This window comes from Mobula birostris, chromosome 16 (genome assembly GCF_030028105.1).
Source record: "Mobula birostris isolate sMobBir1 chromosome 16, sMobBir1.hap1, whole genome shotgun sequence".
Classification (NCBI taxonomy): Eukaryota; Metazoa; Chordata; class Chondrichthyes; order Myliobatiformes; family Myliobatidae; genus Mobula; species Mobula birostris.
In genome coordinates this window covers 61,973,435-61,996,869 of record NC_092385.1, presented here as the reverse complement: position 1 = coordinate 61,996,869, position 23,435 = coordinate 61,973,435, and the positions used below count along the sequence as shown (strand labels likewise).

The 23,435-nt window shown below is 46.3% G+C and overlaps 1 protein-coding gene across 2 annotated transcripts in view; it reads right to left on the bottom strand.

The window, feature by feature from the left end:
- LOC140211180 (aminoacylase-1B-like) overlaps nt 1–10,738 on the bottom strand; it is a 66,348-nt gene extending 55,610 nt beyond the window's left edge. Inside the window, exons 1-4 of one of the 2 annotated variants that reach the window (XM_072280735.1) lie at nt 10,627–10,738; nt 10,374–10,465; nt 5,876–5,940; nt 64–168 (exon numbers count right to left, since the gene is read on the bottom strand). In XM_072280735.1, the coding sequence (XP_072136836.1) occupies nt 64–168; nt 5,876–5,940; nt 10,374–10,464 (261 nt within the window). In that variant the 5' untranslated portion in view covers nt 10,465; nt 10,627–10,738. The remainder of the gene's footprint in view (nt 1–63; nt 169–5,875; nt 5,941–10,373; nt 10,466–10,626) is intronic. The other variant, XM_072280733.1, reaches the window with a different exon arrangement.
- Nucleotides 10,739–23,435: the final 12,697 nt, after the last annotated feature.

Here is a 23,435-nt window from a genome sequence, read left to right as displayed (position 1 = left end):
AAGCTCAGCTCGTCACATTTTCCCACCCCACGCAGACCCCATCTCTCTTCCCAGGTCATTCACCTCAAACACCGGAACCACGTCCATGTGGGAGTTGAGGAGGATAGATTTCAGCTTGGGGTCAGTCCCCTCCCAGGTGAGAATGAGGATTCTGTAGCCAGGACTGACCTGGAGAAGAAGAACATGAACATCAGTGCTGGCTGTGCCCAGTAACATAGCACCTCTGACCTTTGACGTGCTGTGCAGAACCATAATCAAACAGGATGGGAACTCCGTCAAGAGTTCGGTAAGATGGCAGTGCGGTCAATTGCAGTGGCTTCTCTGGGTCAACAAAAGGTGCCATTGTCCCTTTTAAACATAATTTTATGGTCACGTGATCCTGCTAAGCACTTGAACTTCAAGTATCAGGTCTACCCCATCAGCAAGTTGCTCATTGGTGGAGAAAATGAAGGAGGTGCACATCATGCTACTGCCTGCATTGAAGGAGGCGTAGAGTCCAATATCAAGTGACCACCTTGGCTGCTTTTCTTGTGCTTGCAAGACTCTTCTGGATATTGTTAATGTGGTTCAATTCACTGACGTACTGGCGGTCAAGGCCTCGGTCGTAGCAATGACTAGGCCTCAAGCCGCGGTGTCGCCTGTTTACAGCTGCCAGTGCGCTCCACCGGGAGCGATGTGGTGTGGTGTCCGGGCTGGAGTCGGTGCTGCCCCCCAGTATTTGCTCAGCAGAAGACAAGCTGTATTGTGGTCAACTGCAGATCTCTGTGGCTCAGGTCTGGACTATTTTCTTGCGTGGCTCTATCTTATTGATATCTTACATGTGCTTACTACCTTGTCTGTGCTGTGTGTTCTTTGTACTGTGTGACTGTTGGCCCTGTGTTTTGCATCTTGGCCCCAGAGTAACGCTGTCTCGTTTGGCTGTTTTCATGGATATTCATGTAGGGTTGAATGACAACTAAATTTGAATTGAATTGAAGAAAGGTACAGAGGGACCTCGAGGTCTAGGTCCATAAGTCCCTGCAAGTGGCTGTACAGGCTGAAAGGCTGATAAAAAAGGCACGAAGTGGAGGCGATTGAGATTTAAGGAGAAGAGATATGGGGGAGCTTGAGTAGGTAATTGAAGAAGAGGGAAGGGGAGGGGGAAAATTTACTGGACGTTGGAGAAATTAATGTTCATGCCATCAGGTTGGAAACAATATGAGGTATTGCTTCTCCAACATGAGAGTGGACTCATAATGGCAGAAGAGGAGGCCATGGACCAACTTCCTGCAAGTGGAAGAGGTGTTACACCTGCTCATTCACCTTCTCATTCAGGGCCCCAAACAGTCCTTCCCAGTAAGGCAACACTTCCCCTGAGAATATGCTGGGGCCGTCTACTGTATGTGGTGCTCCTCTTCCATGGCCTCCTCTCTGCTTCCCCTGGTGTCCCAACCCCTTTCCCTTTCTCCCATTGGTCACTTTCCTCTCCTATCAGATTCCTCCTTCTCCAGCCTTTAACTTTTTCCACCTATCACCTCCAAGATTAAAACTTCACACCCCCCCATCACCTTTTAGCTTGTGCTCTGTTCCCTCCACCCAGCTCTAAACGCCTCTAATGTATCTGCCTCTACCACCACTCCTGGCAGGAGGGAACCAATATCTCTATAAAGAACTTACCTCTAACATTCCCCCCTATATTTTCCTCCAATCATCTTAAAATATGGCCCTTTTTATAACTCATTTCCACCCTGGAGAAGGGTCTCAGACTGTCCACTCTATCATGTCTCTTATCATCTTGTACACCTCTAATAGGTCACCTCTCATCTTCTTTCACTCTAAAGAGAAAAGCCCTTGCTCACAACGTATCTGACTGACTGGCAGGAGGCAAAGAGTGGGAATGAAAGGGACCTTTTCTGGTTGGCTGCTAGTGACTAGTGGTGTTCTGCAGGGGTTGGGATCGTTCCTTTTCACATTATCTGTTGATAATAGGGATCATAGAATTGATGACTTAGCGGCCAAGTTTGTAGATGAGGAAGCAAGGAGTCTGCAGAAGGACTTGGACAGATTAGGAGAATGGTGAAAGAAGTGGCAGATGGAATACAGTGTCGGGAAGTGTATGGACAAGTACTTTGGTTCCTCACTTCCTCCCTTGCAGAGTCAGTGCGGATTGGCAACAACATCTCCTTCAGAGGATCAGAGGTAGAGAGTCGGCAACCTTACATTCCTTGGTGTTATCATTTCAGAAGACCTGTCCTGGGCCCAGAACATAAGTACAATTACGAAGAAAGCACGACAGCACCTCTACTTCCTCAGGAATTATGAAGATTTTGCATGACACCTGAAACTCTAACAAACTTCTACAGATGTGTAGTGGAGAGTATATCGACTGGCTGCATCACAGCCTGGTATGTAATCACCAATGCCCTTGAATGGAAAATGTTACAAAAGTTGTGGATACAGCCCATTCCACCGCTGAGCACATCTACACAGAGCGTTGTCACAGGAAAGAAGCATCCACCAGTCCGGACCCTCACCACACAGGGCATGCCCCCTTCTTGCTGCTGCCGCCATCAGGAAGATGGTACAGGGTCCTCAGGAACACCAGGTTCAGGCTCTTGAAGCATAGGGGATAACTTCACTCAACTTCACTTGCCCCATCATTGAACTGTTCCCACAACCTAAGGACTCACTTTCAAGGACTTTAAATCTCATGTTCTCAATATTTATTGCATATTTATTAATTATTATTACTATTTATTTTTGTATTTGTACAGTTTGTCATCTTTGTACACTGGTTGAAAGCCCAAGTTGTGGCGTTTCATTGATTCTGGTATGTTGTTATGCCATTATGGATTTATTAGGTATGCCCACAAGAAAATAAATCTCAGGGTTGTGCATGTACTTTGATAATAAATTTAATTTGAACTTTGGTAGAAGGAAAAGCAGTTGTAGAACCTGTTACCAGTCTTTAACACAAAATATCCAAATCCCTTTGCCCACAGATGCTATTTCACCTCCGAGTTCCTTTGGCAGATAGTTTGTTCCACTAGTCTTTAAGATTCTGTGTGTGATCAGCACTGTTCCCCTGTTGATGTACATGGAGCACTGACATTTGACGTGCAGCCATTTGTGGCAGGTATACTGCGCCAGGACTGGATGGCACACTGAGACCACCGGACACGGGAGCAGGTTCAGCATGCAGTGGGTTATTCAAAACCCGATGCTGTGAGAACGTAGCTGCATCTGAACCTAGCGGTGCGGCTCTTCATACTTCTGTACCTCATACCCGACGACAGCGGTGAGAAGCGGATGTGACCCGGAAGGTGAAGACCCATCCAGAGCTGACAGCCATTTGCTTGTGCTTTACTGAACAGGATACAATTCAGCACCTCAGAATAATCCCAGCTCTCAGCCAGGCAATTCCATCAATGCTATTCCCCTCTCCTTATTTCTTCCCATCAATTCCCCTTATTCCCTTTGCTACTGAACCTACAATAACCAACCCAGAGGTCTTTGGGATGTGGGAAGAGACTGAAGCACCCTGAATTGTCACAGGAAAGAAATGCAAATTCCACATAGACAGCACTGGAGGTTGGTACTGAGCCTGGGTCAGTGGAGCTCGAGCTGTGAGGCTGCACCCCTCTGTTATTCAACCATCAATAGAAGAGATGAAAAACAGTTACTAACAGAAAGGAAACAAGAGAAAGAATTATCAAGAAGTCATGTAGATCGCGGCGACAGATCTACGTTGGCCAGGCGATGAAAAGTTTTAAACATCAGGAGAACGATTCAGAGTTGGAGATGCTGATAGTCTCCGCTCCGCATTCAAAGCCCAGTAACTGTAAGACGTAGAGTGACACGGACAGGTGATGAAGTCCAGGCCTCCGCACTGCGCTCAAAGGCCATGCAAGACCAGTTAGTTGGCACACTCAGAGTTTGTCTGGAGTCAGGGTCTCATCATCATCTAATCCGGGAGTTGATCCCACAGACCAGAGTCGATCTGAAATGCGTAAACCGAACTGCGATGTCTAAAGCCTGGAGGCCTGTTCTGGAGTTGGAAGACTGCCGTGTGTGTGTGCGCGGGAGGGAGGAAATGGGCTGATTTTGCTATTGCTCGTTGTGTTCTGCATTTCCCTGAGAATTGTACGCACGTTATTTTGGCACTGGAATGTGTGGCAAAACTCGCAGGCTGCCCCCAGCGCACCCAAGGTTCTGTTGATTGTTAATGTAAATAATGCATTTGACTGCATGCTCCAACGTGCACGTGTCAAACAAAATCCAAATCTGAATCTGGCCAGACTGGGTAAAGATAGTAGAATTCCCTCTCCTCGGGAAGTTAATGGGCCAGATGAGATTTATATCTATCAAGTAAACTGGTAATCATCATTTCTAATGGAATTTAAATTCTACAGCTGCCTTGGTGGGATTTGAACACAGATTTGCAGATTGTTAGTTCAGGTCTCCAGGTTATTGGTGTAAAAAGTGATTGGTATTTCTGAGGAGAACAGAAAGTTGTACTTTATGCAATTATACATAGTTATATAGTTATGCATAATGATACATAACCCCCGGGAAGCCACGCCTAAAGTACTGTTTAAGGTTGAGGTGATAGGCACATTGTGATAAGGATGAATTACACCGAAGCATCTTCCCTAAAAGAAATACGTATAAGCTACAGAAGTTGTTCAGCAAAGATTCACCAGATTGGTTCCAGGAGTGGCAGGTCTATCAATAGAGAAGTCCAGTGGAGTTGGTTTCTAAACTGAAAAATGTAGAACATTGAGAGATGACCTCACTGAAGGTGGCATCATGGTACATAGCTTTTGATGTGTTGGTCACCATCGGTCAGGGCTTTGCATATAGGAGTTCAAAGTAAATTTATTATCAAAGAACACACATCAAAGTAGCTGGTGAACGCAGCAGGCCAGGCAGCATCTCTAGGAAGAGGTGCAGTCGACGTTTCAGGCCGAGACCCTTGGTCCTGAAACGTCGACTGTACCTCTTCCTAGAGATGCTGCCTGGCCTGCTGTGTTCACCAGCTACTTTGTTGTGTGTTGCTTGAATTTCCAGCGTCCGCAGAATTCCTATTGTCTGCGTTTATTATCAAAGAACGTATGTGTCAGCATATACAACCCTGAGATTGAGTTGGGACGTTACAGTTACACAACATGTTGATGAGGCATATTGTGTTCAGTTTTGGTTACGTTGCTATTGTAAAAATGTTATTAAACTAGAAAGAATACAGAAAAACTTTACCAGAAAGTTGCCAGGATTCGAGGGACCAATTTATAGAAAGAGGTTGAGCAGGCTAGGACTATTCTTGAGCAAAGTAGAGTGGGCAGTGATCTTCTAAATGTATAAAATCATGAAGGGCATAGATAGGGTTAATGCACAGACTTTTCCCCACAGTTGAAGAATCAAGAACTAGAAGCAACAGGTTAAAGGGGAAAGAGGGCAGCTTTAACAGGAACCTGAGAGGCAACTTTTTCACCCGGTGGTCTGAACATGGAACGAGCTGGCAGAGGAAGCGGTTGAGTCGTAGAGTACTACAGCACAGAAATGGGCCCTTCAGCCCATCCAATCCATGCTAATCCACTAATCCCACCAAACTGCATCTGAACCACAGCCTGCCATATCCATCCCATCCATGGATTTCTCTTAAGTGTTGAAATCGAACCCGTAACCCCGACTTCCGCTGAGGCAGATTAGTGACTGATGGTGGAGAAAGCTCAAAGAGCAGAAGGATTACTCCTGCTCCTGTTCCATATGTTACCTCGAATAGTTGTAACACATCCTCTTTCCCTTCCCTTCCCTTTCCAAAATACATGCATGAAAACTATCAAAACGCGGTCTTGCAAATCTGCTTTACAGCGACGGTTAAAGAAAAATCTCTCACCTCAATCTTCGTACAGGAAAGACCCAGCTCTGTACCAAGCCTCTCAAGGAATTCAATGGCACTATCTGGGAAAAAACAGAGTACACGGTCTGTCCAGCAGTCCTCACAGACACAGTGCTTACAACAGGTGTTACGGATTTGAATAACAATACTGCGAACATTATATGAGCAGCTCAGAGGCTGACGATCCTGCTGTGAGTGACCCACCTCCTGAGAGTTCAAAGTCGTACCAACACCTACAAAGACAGGAATACTCTCCTGTAAAGTGAAGCTCGACACCAAACAAGACAAAGCAAGGCACAGTACTGCACTAAACGTTCACTCCGCAACATCTGCAGGGTCAGTATGTCTACTTATACAACACCAGCAACCTGACCACCTGGAACAAGAGCAGCAGGCACGTGGGAACATCAGCTTCATCCTCCAGTATCCAACAATCCACACTCGGAATATTGTGTTCCGTTCTGGCTGCCGCATTACAAGAAGAACGTGGAAATGTTAGAGAGAGTGCAGAGGATATTTACCAGGATGTTGCTTGGAACAGCGTGCATGTCTTATGAGGATAGGTTAAGCAAGCTAGAGCTCTGCTCTCTGGAGCAAAGGAGAATGAGAGGTGACATGATAGAGCTGTACATGATGATAGATCACTGGATAGCTGGAGACCTTTTTTCCAGGGTAGAAATGGCCAATACGAGGGCCATAACTTCAAGGTGATCAGAGGAAAGTAAGGGGGGGGGGGAAGATTCCCCCCCCCCCCCCCCCCCCCCACAGAGGATGGTGAACGTATAGAACACCTTACCAGGGGTTTTGGTAGAGGCAGACAGGTGCGTGTTTGATAGAAAAATGGAAGGCTACGTAGGAGGGAAGTGTTAGAATAGGTTAAAAGCTTGGCACAACGTGGTGGACCAAAGTGCCTTTACTGGGCAGTAACGTTCATTCAGCACCTGTCCAGCCCAGGCTGTATCCAGAGGATGGGGTTCTGTAAGAACCATCAGCCACAATGAGTCACAGGGTGTGAGTGAGTGTGAGCGTGAGCGAGAGACAAAGACAGCAGCATCTGGAGCCAGCAGTCTGCTGCTGTTCACAGTCAAAGGATGGCGTCCATGCCAAGTCACTGGGTACAGCTGTCAACAAAAGTGAAAGGTTATTTCAAACAGGGACAATGTGAATTTGGCCCAAACATTCCCAGCAAGTAAATCTGGGCCATCAGATTCTAAACTCAAAGTACATTTATTATCAAAGAACATATAATGCTGACTTCAAAAAAAAACAGGGAAGAGTGCCAATGTTTAATTGCATCTGGTTGTCAGCACTGAGCTCTTGCACAACTCATCCGTTAATGCTCCACCACTAGCTTTAGTACATCTTGTACAAATTTGACCATTTGCCAGTTAACAAACACAGCCAAAAATTAAAGTTCAAGCTGTGACTAAGCCTCTTTCCTCCTCAATGGCTTAACATGCTCCCCTTACTCCCAGGCAGGGTCAATTCTCGTCACAGAGCCTCACAGCTTCCTTTGAACATAGAACATAAAATAGCACAGCACAGTACAGGCCTTTCTGCCCACAATGTTGTGCTGACCCTTAAACCCTACCTCCCATACAACCCCCCAACCTTAAATTCCTCCATATACCTGTCTAGTAGTCTCTTAAATTTCACTAGTGTATCTGCCTCCACCACTGACTCAGGCAGTGCATTCCACGCACCAACCACTTTCTGAGTTAAAAAAACCTTCCTAATATCCCCCTTCAACTTCCCACCCCTTACCTCAAAGCCATGTCCTCTGGTATTGATCAGTGGCGCCCTGGGGAAGAGGCGCTGGCTATCCACTCTATCTATTCCTCTCAATATCTTGTATATCTCTATCATGTCCCCTCTCATCCTCCTTCTCTCCAAAGAGTAAAGCCCTAGCTCCCTTAATTTCTGATCATAATGCATACTCTCTAAACCAAGCAGCATCCTGGTAAATCTCCTCTGTACACTTTCCAATGCTTTCACATCCTTCCTATAGTGAGGTGACCAGAACTGGACACAGTACTCCAAGTGTGGCCTAACCAGAGTTTTATAGAGCTGCATCATTACCTCGCAACTCTTAAACTCTATCCCTCGACTTATGAATGCTAACACCTCATAAGCTTTCTTAACTGCCCTATCCACCTGTGAGGCAAGGCAACTTTCAGGGATCTGTGGACATGTACCCCCAGATCCCTCTGCTCCTCCACACTACCAAGTATCCTGCCATTTACTTTGTACTCTGCCTTGGAGTTTGTCCTTCCAAAGTGTACCACCTCACACTTCTCCGGGTTGAACTCCATCTGCCACTTCTCAGCCCACTTCTGCATCCTATCAATGTCTCTCTGCAATCTTCGACAATTCTCTACACTATCTACAACACCACCAACCTTTGTGTCGTCTGCAAACTTGCCAACCCACCCTCCTACCCCCACATCCAGGTCGTTAATAAAAATCACAAAAAGTAGAGGTCCCAGAACAGATCCTTGTGGGACACCACCAGTCACAATCCTCCAATCTGAATGTACTCCCTCCACCACCACCCTCTGCCTTCTGCAGGCAAGCCAATTCTGAATCCACCTGGCCAAACTTCCCTGGATCCCATGCCTTCTGACTTTCTGAATAAGCCTACCGTCTGAAGACTTCAATCACACCAGAACCTCTCATTATTTGGACTCCATCCAACACAACAATCTTCCAACCACAGTTCAACTCACTCATGCTTCCCTCTTTAACACAAGCTGCCTGTCCTCTTTCCCTACACCACTGACAATGTCCAAATGCACCCCTCACTCCTGCTCCACCCACTCTAATGGATACAAGCTTAAACTAACATGGCAGACAATGGCTTTACCAATCTACATCAGATCTGACGACTAGGATGGTGAAACCGCAGATGCAGAAAATAACCTGAGCGGAGAACATAGAACAGTACAGGCCCTTTGGCCCACAATGCTGTGCCAACCTTTTAACCTGCTCTAAGATCAATCTAACCCTTCCCTCCTACATAGCCCTCCATTTTTCTATCATCCATGTGCCTAAGAGCTCCTTAAATGCCTGTAATGTACTTGATGATGTCTATAAGATATAGGAGCAGAATCAGGCCATTTGGCCCATCCAGTCTGCTCTACCATTTCATCACAGCTGATCTATTTCCTCTCAGCCCCAATCTGCTGCCTTCTCCCCGTATCCATGCCCTGGCCAATCAAGAGTCTATCAACCATCGCCTTAAATGCACCAATGGCTTGTCCTCCACAACCGCCCGTGGCAATGACTTCCACAAGGCCTTCTACCATCACCTTTGATGGGGCATTCCACTCGCTGCTGGAGGAACTCAGCAGGTCATGTAGTATCTGTGGAGATAGAAGTTCAGGGGGATGGTAATTAGCTCAGGTCAAGATCCTGAATCAGACTGAGAGTGTAGGAGCCTTTGTCTGCTTCCATCTACCATTTCCACCTGCCCATGACCCAGAGCTCCAGCCACTCCCCTACCTAACTAATTCAAGCTGCCTGTCACCCTTCAATTCCAAACCACTGCTTCCCAGGTCACCAATCTCCTCTTGCCCCTGTCCCACTCCGATTGCTGTCCTCATTGTACCTGTTTTCTCTGTCTCCAGGCTCTCAACCCTGACAAAGGGTTTCCACCCAAAAGGTAGATAAAATGTCTTGAACCTGACAGATACTGCTCGACCTGGTGAGTTTCTCTCAGTCCCACCATCTGAAGTCTCTTGTGCCTCCCTCCTCTGAAGAGAATGTCCCAGAGTCCAGGTAAATCCTTCCCATCACCCTCATGCACTTTGAATCTTGGATATCTCAGCTTAATTTCTCCCTATTTAATGCTACCAGGATCATTCCGCTGAGGTTAAAACACCCCCAGATTTGCCACATTGATGGTGAAGTTTGCCGAGGTTCTGTTTGGGCTGAAGGTTCTCTCTAGTTGCACAAGGTGAAACTAGAATGTGAAAAATCAGGAATGTAAACAAACGAATGTTTTGCTGTAAACAGAACAGAACATTTTTCACTATAAATTAACTCATAAAAACTGCACTTTGCCAGAGTAAGTGATAATACACACAAAATCCTGGAGGGACTCAGCAGGTCGGGGAGGGGAATAAAATGCCGATACTTCTGGCAGAGACTCTTCATCAAAACTGCAAAGGACGGAGGCAGAAGCCAGAAGAAGCAGGTGAGTGGAGGGGAAGGAGCATAAGCTGCCAGGTGATGGGTGAAACCAAGGGACAGAGAAGGTACCTGAATGGCGGCCAGGGGGAGGGGGTGGAGGAACCAGAGGGAGGTGATAAGGGGTGAGAGGGGAACCAGAATGGAAGAAGAGAAAGGGGGGCAATATTACGGTTAGTTGGAGAAATCGATGTTCATGCCATCAGTAAAAGGATAGCTGGGCAGGAGGGGGGGCACGCTTGCAGGGGGCACTTGGACCCGTGACATTCCAGAGCTGCAGGGTAGCCCCTCTGCCCACACAGCTTACCGTAGTCCGGCTGAGGGTGCACCGTCCTGATCCTCAGATACTCCCGGAACAATCCGACGGCGGGATGCTCCTCGTCCTGTACTCCACCCATCCTGGAGACAGACAACAGGTGGGGGGGTTACAGCAGCACAGATTCGACAGCAACCATTGCACCGCACACAGCAACAACAGCCGCGACCGATCAAACTACAAACAATATTATCCGGCCCCCTCCCCATATCCCTCTCCCCTACTCCTCCGTCGCCTCACTCACTCAGCTGGCCCTCTCCGCCGCTCGGCTCCCGTGCACTACACCCGACCCGGACCGCAATCAAAGAGGAATAGAGGCTTGAGGCGGAAGCATCCGGATTTTCGCTCCGCCCCGAGCTGGAGTGGAGAAGGTTCCACGCACACGCAGTCTCAATGCTAATAGCTAAATGCTAATGCAAATAGCTTTTCTATTTCTTTTGCGAACTTTGTCATGCATGGATGATGCAATGCAGTTGAATATGTTTTCAGCTTTGGCATCATTGCACACTGGCATGTCTACAAATCCAGCTGTTACCTTATCCTGTGTTTCGTTATAGTACCTGGCTAAAATGGCACATTCTTTCTCACACATGATATCATTGCTTTCGTTAACCAAAATACTGTCTGGCCTTTTTTCTGTCCGGATGAACTTATACAGATCCTCTGAACATTCAGGTTCCAGTGCCATGGTCACAGTTGCTGCTGCCTTGGTCGATGAGCAGGCAGAGTTTTTTGCTATTTCTGAATCAGAAAACATTTTCCTGAATAGCTTGCCTGTGTGCTTACACACCTGGAATGGCAGGTTATGCTCAACGATGAAAGATGTAAGGTACATCTCAGCTCTAGTGACCTTCTCTGTCATCTGGAAAAAGGCACCGAAGCATTCGGGCTCTCACGACCAGACTATGTAACAGTTTCTTCCCCCAAGCCATCAGACTCCTCAATACCCAGAGTCTGGCATGACACCAACCTACTACACCCTATACTGTGCCTACAATTTTGTTCATTATTTAATATTATTTATTGTAGTGCCTGCACTGTTTTGTGCACTTTATGCAGTCCTGGATAGGTGTGTGGACCAGTGTAGTTTTTGTGTTTTTTTCTTACGTAGTTCAGTGTAGTTTTTGTATTGTTTCATGTAGCGCCATGGTCCTGGAAAACATTGTCTCATTTTTACTATGTTCTGTACCAGCAGTTATGGTTGAAATGACAATAAAAAGTGACTTGACTTGACTTGACTGTCAGACTTCGGTTTTCTGATGAAAAGAACTGTGAAATACTTGAGCAGCCTTCCCTGCGCTTAGCCTCCCTAATATGTTGTGCTCCCTAAAAGCATAAGGTGTATCCTTATTATATTGTCTTATGCAGAAAATGTAACATTAAAATATGAGTCGTACAGCTCTTGTTACACGCACATGCAGTTCAACTCTTTGAATGATTATGGGGAAAGTTTGAAGTTAATAGCTCATCTCCTTCTACTGTAGGCCACAAACTTATCAATCACCCCTGCTGTGGACACTTTCTGGACATCCAAGATCCATATGCTCCACAACCGCTGAACTAAGTGTGTAAATGTAGGAGGGAACTATGTTGAAAAATAAATATGTTAGGTTTTCTAAAATTGACTCCTTCTACCTTAGGCCACGAACTTATCAATCACCCCTCATATGATCATGGAGTCATTTTTCATTCTATTACAACTTTAAGCAAGTCTACAGGGAGTCTGGCCTCATCACGTAGGACATCAATAGAGTAGCTCCTTAGCAGCTAGTCAGCTAGTTTAAATAACGTTAGCTATGCTAATGAACGAATGACACCTGTTAAACTCACCTCAACATGTCTTTTACAGTCTTAACCCACCATGGGCAATAGAAAAGTCACTGTTGCAAACAGTGCAGGAAGCAACACTGTCATTATTTTTGACCCCTATTAGGCAGGGGTACACTTTAGTGTAATCTGGGGTGAAGTACATTTTCTATTTTCTTTCTTTGGAACACTCTGCTAAGGCACTGCAGGACACTAAACTGAACTGGTGGACAATGAAAGAGAGAGAGAGGTCGACTGTAAAGCCTGCCCACAGAGAAAACTGATAGGTCTACCTAACTCTTCCTTCAGTTAGTTCTGACAAAGGGTCTTGACCCGATACGTCAACTGTACCTCTTCCTAGAGATGCTGCCTGGCCTGCTGCGTTCACCAGCAACTTTAATGTGTGTTGCAACAACTTCTTTATTGTCTCTGTTAGTTTTCGGTCCATAACTAGTTCTCAGTCGCTGTCAGTATATTACCTGAGTGCTGTCTGCTGTAACTCAGGTGAGTGTGACACCTGGGGAGTGTGTGATACATCGGGAGTGTAATACCTGAGAGTGTGATACAGGGGAGTGTAATACCTGAGTCTGTGATACCTGGAGTGAAATACCTGAGAGTGTGACTACTGGGGAGTTAAATACCTCAGTGTGTGAAACCTGAGGAGTGAAATACCTGAGAGTGTGACACCTAGGGAGAGTGTGATACATCGGGAGTGTAATACCTGAGTGTGTGACACCTGGGGAGTGAAATACCTGAGTGTGTGATACTGGGGAGAGTGTGATACATCGGGAGTGTAATACCTGAGTGTGTGACACCTGGAGTGAAATACCTGAGAGTGTGACTACTGGGGAGAGTGTGATACTGGGGAGTGAAATACCTGAGTGTGTGACACCTGGGGGAGTGTGTGATACTGGGGAGTGAAATACCTGAGTGTGTGATACTGGGGAGAGTGTGATACATCGGGAGTGTAATACCTGAGTGTGTGACACCTGGAGTGAAATACCTGAAGTGTGACTACTGGGGAGTTAAATACCTGAGTGTGTGAAACCTGGGGAGTGAAATACCTGAGAGTGTGACACCTGGGGAGAGTGTGATACTGGGGAGTTAAATACCTGAGAGTGTGACACCTGGGGAGTGAAATACCTGAGTGTGTGACACCTGGGGAGAGTGTGATACATCGGGAGTGTAATACCTGAGTGTGTGACACCTGGAGTGAAATACCTGAGAGTGTGATACTGGGGAGAGTGTGATACTGGGGAGTGAAATACCTGAGTGTGTGACACCTGGGGAGAGTGTGATACATCGGGAGTGTAATACCTGAGTGTGTGACACCTGGAGTGAAATACCTGAAGTGTGACTACTGGGGAGTTAAATACCTGAGTGTGTGAAACCTGGGGAGTGAAATACCTGAGAGTGTGACACCTGGGGAGTGTGTGATACTGGGGAGTGAAATACCTCAGTGTGTGACACCTGGGGAGAGTGTGATACTGGGGAGAGTGTGATACTGGGGAGTTAAATACCTGAGAGTGTGACACCTGGGGAGTGAAATACCTGAGTGTGTGACACCTGGGGAGAGTGTGATACATCGGGAGTGTAATACCTGAGTGTGTGACACCTGGAGTGAAATACCTGAAGTGTGACTACTGGGGAGTTAAATACCTGAGTGTGTGAAACCTGAGGAGTGAAATACCTGAGAGTGTGACACCTGGGGAGTGTGTGATACTGGGGAGTGAAATACCTGAGTGTGTGACACCTGGGGGAGTGTGTGATACTGGGGAGTGAAATACCTGAGTGTGTGACACCTGGGGGAGTGTGTGATACTGGGGAGTGAAATACCTGAGTGTGTGATACTGGGGAGAGTGTGATACTGGGGAGTGAAATACCTGAGAGTGTGACACCTGGGGAGAGTGTGATACTGGGGAGTGAAATACCTGAGTGTGTGATACTGGGGAGAGTGTGATACATCGGGAGTGTAATACCTGAGTGTGTGACACCTGGAGTGAAATACCTGAAGTGTGACTACTGGGGAGTTAAATACCTGAGTGTGTGAAACCTGGGGAGTGAAATACCTGAGAGTGTGACACCTGGGGAGTGTGTGAAACCTGGGGCGTGAAATACCTGAGAGTGTGACACCTGGGGAGTGTGTGATACTGGGGAGTGAAATACCTCAGTGTGTGACACCTGGGGAGAGTGTGATACTGGGGAATTAAATACCTGAGAGTGTGACACCTGGGGAGTGAGATACCTGAGTGTGTGACACCTGGGGAGTGTGTGATACTGGGGAGTGAAATACCTCAGTGTGTGACACCTGGAGAGAGTGTGATACAGGGGAGTGTAATACCTGGGGAGAGAGTGATACAGGGGAGTTAAATACCTGAGAGTATGACACCTGGGGAGAGTGTGATACTGGGGAGTGTGTGATACAGGGGAGTGAAATACCTGAGTGTGTGACACCTGGGGAGTGTAATACCTGAGAATGTGATACGTGGGAATATGTGTGACCTGCAGAAGTCTGATCCCGAGAAATGTGATTTCCAGGGAGTGTAATACCTGAATCTCAGGAAGAAAAATTCTGCAGAAAGTGGTGGCTTCCGCCCAGTTCATCACCTCGACAAGGAGCGCTGCGGCAGGAAAGCAGCACCATCATCAGGCACCCCCACCACGGTCCCTTCTCGTTGCCACCATCGGGCAGGAAGTACAGCAATCTTAGGTCCCACACCACCAGGTTCAGAAACAAATATTGCCCTACTTCCATCAGGCTCCTGAACCAGTGAGGATAACTTCACTCACCACAGCCTACAAGCTCACTTTCAAGGACTCTACATCTCATGTTCTCTGTATTATTTATTTATCTGTACATCTTGTCTTCTTTTGAACATTGGTTGCTTGTTGGTCTTTGTTTATCTATAGTTGTTTGCCTTCTAGAACATTCAGAGTCTTCCCAAATCAGAAGCCCTGGATGAACCAGAAGATTTGCAGTCTGCTAAGGGCTAGCCCTGTGGCATTCAATACTGGCAAAATAGAACCTTCAAGCAGTTGAGTTACAACATTCGGAAGTCTGTAATGAAATTGGAATTGGTGTGTTCTTGTCACATACACTCGAGTGGCCACTCTCTTCACAGGATTGGAATCCGTTGTGGTCTTCTGCTGCTGTAGCCCACTTTGAAATCCACTTCAAGATTTGACATGTGTGTTCAGAGATGCTCTTCTACAAAGCATTGTTATAACACGTTGTTATCTGAGTTACTGTTGTCTTCCTGTCAGATTGAACCAGTCTGGCCATTCTCCTCTGACTGCTCTCATTAACAAGGTGTTTTTACCCACAGAACTCCTGCTCACCGGATGATTTTTGTTTTTCTCACTATTAACTGTAAATTCTAGAGACTGTTGCCTGTGAAAATGCCAGGATCAGCAGACTCTGAAATTCTCGAAGCCCATCTGGCACCAACAATCATTCCACTATCAAAGTCACTTAGATCAAATTACTTCCCTGATTTGGTGTTTGTTCTGAACAACTGAACCTCTTGACCATGTCTGCATGCTTTTATGCCTTGAGTTGCTACCACATGATTGGCTGATTAGATACATGCATTAATGAGCAGGTACATAGCAACCAGTCGGCATTTGGGATTGATAAGCAAGATCAAATTAAAGGAAGGCAGGGGCAAGTGCAGTCTGAGTGGAGATCTTCGAGACTTCAGTGAAGAGAGGCTTCAGTCAGAGAAAGTAAAGCTCAAGTTTGTTTTTCTTCCCTTCTTTATATCTGCTCAGTTAGGATAGTAGCGATGCCATCCAGGATGGTTGAATGCTCCTCTTGTGGGATGTGGGAAGGCAGGGAGACCTCCAGTGTCCCTCCATGTTCAGGAGCCAGAGGTGGGACTGGATGAAATCCAGATCATTCGGGAGGCAGAGGGGTGACCAATAGAACATATATAGAGGTAGTTACATCCAAGGTGCAGAGCACGGGAAACTGGGTGACAGTCAGGAAGGGGAGTGGGGTTAAGGATCCAGTGCTAAGAAGAAAAGTCAAAGCCAAAGAGAGGGCATATAATAGAGCAAAAATCAGGGGGAAGTTAGAGAACTAAATAAGTCATTAAGATGGTGTGACAAAAGACCAAGTTATCAGAAGATTGATGCTGATAAGAGAGATAAGAGAGACAATAGGGAAACATTCAAAATGCTAATAAGAGAGAGAGGAGAGAGATTAATGAAGAGAGACTCAGTTCCGAGTATTGTCAGACCGGTTGCTTTGAACCTGAACTGTTTGAAGTTTGATGGACAGGGGATACCCCAGCAGGGGGATAAAAGGAACAGGTTCGCTAAGGCACGGCACACACCACGAGATCACAAGGTAACGAGACCCTGGAAGTGTGGTGTGCCCCCCCCCCACAAGTTGGTGGGAGTTTTTGGAGGTCAGATTGCAGGACCGACCATAGACGCACAGGGTGAGTAGGTACGATCAGCGGGAACCTGGTGTGTGTGTCCGCCCTTGCCTGGGTGCCGGGTTCACCGCAGAAGAACGATTGTATCCGGAACGGAGGGGTCACAGTCAGTGACCTCAGAAGACATCACAAAGGGCTCGCCCGAAAGCTAACTGCAAGGAATATCAAAGGTCAGTTTGAATCCGATTTGAATATCATCATTCGCGCTCTCTCTCTCTCTCTCTCTCTCCAACAGCACAACAGCGATTACTGCAAACTGTATTCAGCTGAACTGAACTCTGCATCACTTGAGACTGATCATTTTACCCCTGGACTGCGATAGAGCTTGATTGATTCCTATTATCCTAGTTCTGTGTACATGTGTGTTTTATCATTGCTAACCTGTTGCATTTATATCCTTATATTAGAATACTGTGTTACTTATTTCTTTAATAAAAACTTTCTTAGTTCCAGTAATCCAGACTCCAACTAAGTGGTCTATTTCTGCTGGTTTGGCAACCCAGTTACCAAATACAGGGGAGTGTAATACCTGAGAGTGTGATACTGGGCAGTGTGTGATACAGGGGAGTGAAATACCTGAGTGTGTGACACCTGGGGAGTGTAATACCTGAGAATGTGATACGTGGGAATATGTGTGACCTGCAGAAGTCTGATCCCGAGAAATGTGATTGCCAGGGAGTGTAATACCTGAATCTCAGGAAGAAAAATTCTGCAGAAAGTGGTGGCTTCCGCCCAGTTCATCACCTCGACAAGGAGCGCTGCGGCAGGAAAGCAGCACCATCATCAGGCACCCCCACCACGGTCCCTTCTTGCTGCCATCATAGACGCACAGGGTGAGAAGGTACGATCAGCAGGAACCTGGTGTGTGTGTCCGCCCTTGCCTGGGTGCCAGGTTCACCGCAGAAGAACGATTGTATCCGGAGCAGAGGGGTCACAGTCGGTGACCTCAGAAGACATTACAAAGGGCTCGCCCGAAAGCTAACTGCGAGGAATATCAGAGGTCAGTTTGAATCCGATTTGAATATCATCATTCGCGCTCTCTCTCTCTCTCTCTCTCTCTCTCTCTCTCTCCACCCCCCCCCCAACGGCACAACAGCGATTACTGCGAACTGTATTCAGCTGAACTGAACTCTGCATCACTTGAGACTGATCATTTTACCCCTGGACTGCGATAGAGCTTGATTGATTCCTATTATCCTAGTTCTGTGTACATGTGTATTTTATCATTGCTAACCTGTTGCATTTATATCCTTACTATTAGAATACTGTGTTACTTATTTCTTTAATAAAAACTTTCTTAGTTCCAGTAATCCAGACTCCAACTAAGTGGTCCATTTCTGCTGGTTTGGCAAGCCAGTTACAGGGTACGTAACATAAGTGGGGTTCTCGTCCGGGATTTTGAACGCTAAATTTGGGATGGGGTAAATTGATTGGGTTAAAATTCCCAAAAGAAAGAAAAGGCAAACAGCAGAAATGGAGATTGAGGAATTTCTAAAGGCGCCGACCTTGGAGGCATTAGAGAATGCCAGGAAAGCAGAATTGGCAGCTGTGGCCAAACAGTTGAATCTTTTTAAGGGGAAGTCGACAATGAGGAGAGCGGAGATGCACAGAGCTATCATAGAGCATTATGTATCTAAAGGTGTGTTTCCCCAAGGGGAGCTGGAGGTGATATCTATTGGAAAACCTGGTGGAGACGCAGTACAGGTGCAGATTGAAAAATTGAGACTCGAGCACGAGTTCCGGGTAAGGCAGCTAGAACAAGAAGAGAAACAGTTAGAACGGCAAGAGAGAGAGAGGCAGTTGGAGCGAGAAGAGAGGCAGTTGGAGAAACAGAGGGAAAGGGAATTTGAGCTGGAGAGGTTAAAGATGACGGCAGCGCAGGGGCCCATTCCGAACCAAGGTGGAGGGTTCAGGGCGACCCAGGAGGTTAGGCTGGTTCCCCCATTTGACGAGACCGATGTTGATCGGTACTTTCTCCATTTTGAAAAAGTTGCTGCAAGTCAGGACTGGCCGAGGGATAAGTGGGCTGTTTTGCTTCAGAGTGTACTTAAAGGAAAAGCCCAACAAGCTTACTCGGCCTTGTTCGCAGAAGATGCCCAGAGGTATGAGGTGGTGAAAGAGGCCATACTCAGGATTTATGAGTTGGTCCCGGAGGCATACTGGCAGAGGTTCCGGAATGCGAGGAACCAGTGGGGCCGCACGTATTTAGAGTTTGCCCGTGAGATGCAGACATATTGTGAGAGTTGGTGCACCTCGAAAGGGGTCAATGGGGATTATGACAGACTGCTACAGCTAATCCTGATTGAGCAGTTTAAACATTGTGTCCCTGAAGGTATGAGACCCTACCCAGATGAGAAAGAGGCAGACACTTTAGCCGCAACTGCTAAGTTAGCAGATGAGTACGCATTGACATATAAAACGAAGTTTACCCCGAGTAAAGGCCACCAGAAGGGTAGTCAGGACGGTGGGGAGAGTCCGCCAGAAAAGTCAGAAAGTAAGCCGGGGACTAGTGAGAAGGATAAGGTAGACTGGGAGCAGTTTGGTAGGAAGTCTCCCGGAGTCGTATGCTATAATTGTGGGAAAGCCGGACACTTTGCGTCCAGGTGCTTTGCCCCAAAGAAGGAGACGGGGAAAGGAAAAACGGCGGTTCCGACTGGCTGTATTGAGCTGGTAAACAAACCGCTGGGGGAGAAGAGGTCTGATAAAGTTCAGGAAGGGCGCGAGAGGTTTATCTCGGCCGGATTGGTGTCGGTGAAGGAGGGGTTAAACCCAGTTCCAGTACGGATCTGGAGAGACACGGGAGCTTGTCAGTCACTGATCTTAAGGAGTGTTTTAGACGTTAGTTCAGAGACCGAGACTGGGGAGGTCAGGGTCATAAAAGGCATTGGGGAAGGGACTGAAGCAGTACCTTTGCACCAGATACACCTAAAAAGCGACTTGGTCTCTGGACCGGTCACGATCGGGGTGAGGCCCGAACTACCGATGAAAGACGTGGAGGTCTTACTTGGTAATGACCTCACCAGTGGAGAGGTGTACCCAGCTGTAAGATTGACAAGCCAGCCTGCCAGCATCGAGGCCCTGCCCATGGACTCACAGGTTTATCCCGTTTGCGCAGTGACTCGGCGTATGTCTAGAAAGGCCGCTGAAGTAAATATAGATTTGGCTGAGACATTTTTACCAGCCTTGTATCAGAAGGGGTTAGAAAGTGAGGAGCAGCGTAGTGAAATGGAAATTAAGGTAGATTTATCATTAGCAAGGAAGGAATTTATACAGGCACAGGAGCGAGACGAGGAGCTGATGGTTTTGACGGAGACGGCTCTCTCTGAAGCAGAATTAAAAAGGGAGCCAGTGGGCTATTGTGTGGAGGAGGGAGCACTAAGGAAGAAATGGAGACCAAGTACCGTGCCCGCAGATGAGGAATGGGGGGTGGTGCCAAAAATTTATGGAGATGAGATTCCTAACCTGGCCCACAAGATACCCCTCGGTGGACATTTTGCGGGGAGGAAAACAGTCGGCGGAATCATGAAAGAGTTTTACTGGCCACACAAGAGGAAGGATGTTATTGACTATTGTAGACGTGAGCTAACACAGTTAGAGGCTTTTGATATGCTAACAGCTTGCCACGATAGGGGAACAGACCTAGTTGGTGTTATCACGAAAATTAATGAGGCTAGTGTGCCACCTGATAAGGGGAAAACCCATTTTGAAAAGGTAAGTATGGTGCCGACCAGATGGGAGAAGTCTATTGTTTTGGCCAGCTTTGCTGATAAGGTCTCTCCCTTAATCCCCGAATAAAACGACCCGCTAAGAGAGCTAATTAAATGGCACGCACACGTATGTCCGGATGTCCCAAGGCGATGCCAAGAGCCAGGACATAGTGTTGTTGTCACATCAGGTCAGCCTAGTGAGCAACACCCCTATAAGATGATTAATTCAGTGACAAAAGGGCTAAAGAACGCAGTAGCGTATATTGGCGATGTAGTGGCCTGGAGTGACACGTGAGAGGAGCACAGTGTGGCACTGTTTAAACGGCTGTTTGAAGCCAGCCTGACAGTGAACCTCGCAAAAAGTGAATTCGGCCACGCAAAGGTCACTTATCTGGGATTTGTGGTAGGACAGGGGCAGCTGGCTCTGATGCAAGCTAAGGTGGGGGCTATCTCTGAAGTCCCCACCCCGACAGACAAGAGACCCCTGAGAAGGTTCTTGGAGATGGTGGGGTACTATCGGAAGTTTTGCAAAAAAAAAACAACTTTGCGGATATTACCCACCCTCTTACTAAGCCCTTGCCAAAGAATGCTAAGTTGGTGTGGGATGACCCTTGTTATCTGTGTCCGGGACGAAAACCACTGAGAAGTTACACTGATCACAACTCAATAGTGTTTTTGGCCACTATGAAGTTTGCTAAATTGGAGCCTGGTCGTAGAGGATTATTAAAATAACACATATAAAAGGAACAGAAAATGTGATTGTTGATCTGTCAAGGTGTTGACAATTTAAAGTTCTCTGTATTAGCCAAATAGCTGATGAACATGTATATTTGTGTGTATCTAATAATGTATTCATGCCTATAATTTTTACCCTGGTAAAAATCCTTTGAAGGATAGGGGTGTGACAAAAGACCAAGTTATCAGAAGATTGATGCTGATAAGAGAGATAAGAGAGACAATGGGGAAACATTCAAAATGCTAATAAGAGAAAGAGGAGAGAGATTAACGAAAAGAGACACAGTTCCGAGTATTGTCAGACCGGTTGCTTTGAACCTGAACTGTTTGAAGTTTGATGGATAGGCGATACCCCAGCAGGGGGATAAAAGGAACAGGTTGGCTAAGGCAAGGCACACACCACGAGATCACAAGGCAACGAGACCCTGGAAGTGCGGTGTGCCCCCCCACAAGTTGGTGGGAGTTTTTGGAGGTCTGGTCGTGGGACCGACCATAGATGCACAGGGTGAGAAGGTACGATCGGCGGGAACCTGGTGTGTGTGTCCGCCCTTGCCTGGGTACCGGGTTTAACCGCAGAAGAACGATTGTATCCGGAACAGAGGGGTCACAGTCGGTGACATCAGAAGACATTACAAAGGGCTCGCCTGAAAGCTAACTGCGAGGAATATCTTAGGTCTGCTTGAATCCGATTTGAATATCATCATTCGCTCTTTCTCTCTCTCTCTCTCCAATGGCACAACAGCGATTACTGCGAACTGTATTCAGCTGAACTGAACTCTGCGTCACTTGAGACTGATCATTTACGCCTAGACTGCGATAGAGCTTGATTGATTCCTATTATCCTAGTTCTGTGTACATGCGTGTTTTATCATTGCTAACCTGTTGCATTTATATCCTTATATTAGAATACTGTGTTACTTATTTCTTTAATAAAAACTTTCTTAGTTCCAGTAATCCAGACTCCAACTAAGTGGTCCATTTCTGCTGGTTTGGCAACCCAGTTACGGGGTACGTAACAATGGAATACAAAACTAAGCTAGCCAATAATATTAAAGAGCACACCAGAAGTTTCTTAAGATACATAAAGTGTAAAAGAGAGGTGAGAGTGGATATCGGACCACTGGAAAACAATGCTGGAGAGGGGGACAACAAAATGGCTGACAAACTGATTAAGTCTTTAGCATCATTCTTCACTGTGAAAGACACTAGCAGTATGGTGGAAATTCCAGGTGTCAGGGGTCATATTACCATAGCTAGAGAGAAGGTTCTTGGGAAACTGAAAGGTCTGAAGGTAGATAAGTCACCTGGACCAGATGGTGTACACCCCAGAGTTCTGAAAGAGATGGCTAAAGAGATTGTGGAAGCATCAGTAAGGATCCTCAAAGAATCACTAGATTCTGGAATGGTTCTGGAAGACTGGAAAATAGCAAATGTCACTCCACCCTTCAAGAAGGTAGAGGCTGAAGAAAGGAGACTATAGGCCAGTTATTCTGACCTCAGTGGTTGGGAAAATGTTGGAGTCGATTATTAAGGATGAGGTCTCAGGTTACTTGGAGGCACATAATAAAATAAGCCACAGTCAACATGGGAAAACCTTGCTGACAAATCTATTGGAATCCTTTGAAGAAATAACAAGCACGATAAACAAAAGAGAATTGGTTGATGTTGTGTACTTAGATTTTCAGAAGGTCTTTGACTAGGTGCCACACATGAAGTTGTTTAACAAGCTACGAGCCCATGGTATTACATGAAAGATTCCCGCATGGATAAAGCAGTGTCTGATTGGCAGGAGGAAAAGAGTAGGAATAAAAATAGCTTTTCTGATTGGCTGCTGGTGACTAGTGGTGTTCCACAGAGGTCTTTGTTGGGACTGATTATATGTCAATGATCTGGATGATCATTGATGGCTTTGTTGAAAAGTTTGTAGATGATATGAAGATAGGTGGAGGGCAGGTAGTTTTGAGGAAGTAGAGAGGCTACAGAAGAACTGGTACAGATTAGGAGAATGGGCAAAGAAACAGCAGATAGAATACAGTGTCGGGAAGTGTATGGTCAAGCAGTTTGGTACAAGAAATTAAATGGTTGACTATTTTCTAAATAATGAGAAAATATTTTAAAAAACTGAGGCACAAAAGGATTTGGGAGTCCTTGTACAGGATTCTTTAAAAATTAATTTGCAAATTGAGTCTGTGGTGAGGAAGCCAAATGTGATGTTAGCATTCATTGCAAGAGGACTAGAATATAAAAGCAAGAATGTAATGTTGAGACTTTATAAAGCACTGGTGAGGCCTCACTTGGAGTATTGTGAACAGTATTGGGCCTCATATCTTAGAAAGGTTGTGCTGAAACTGGAGAAGGTTCAA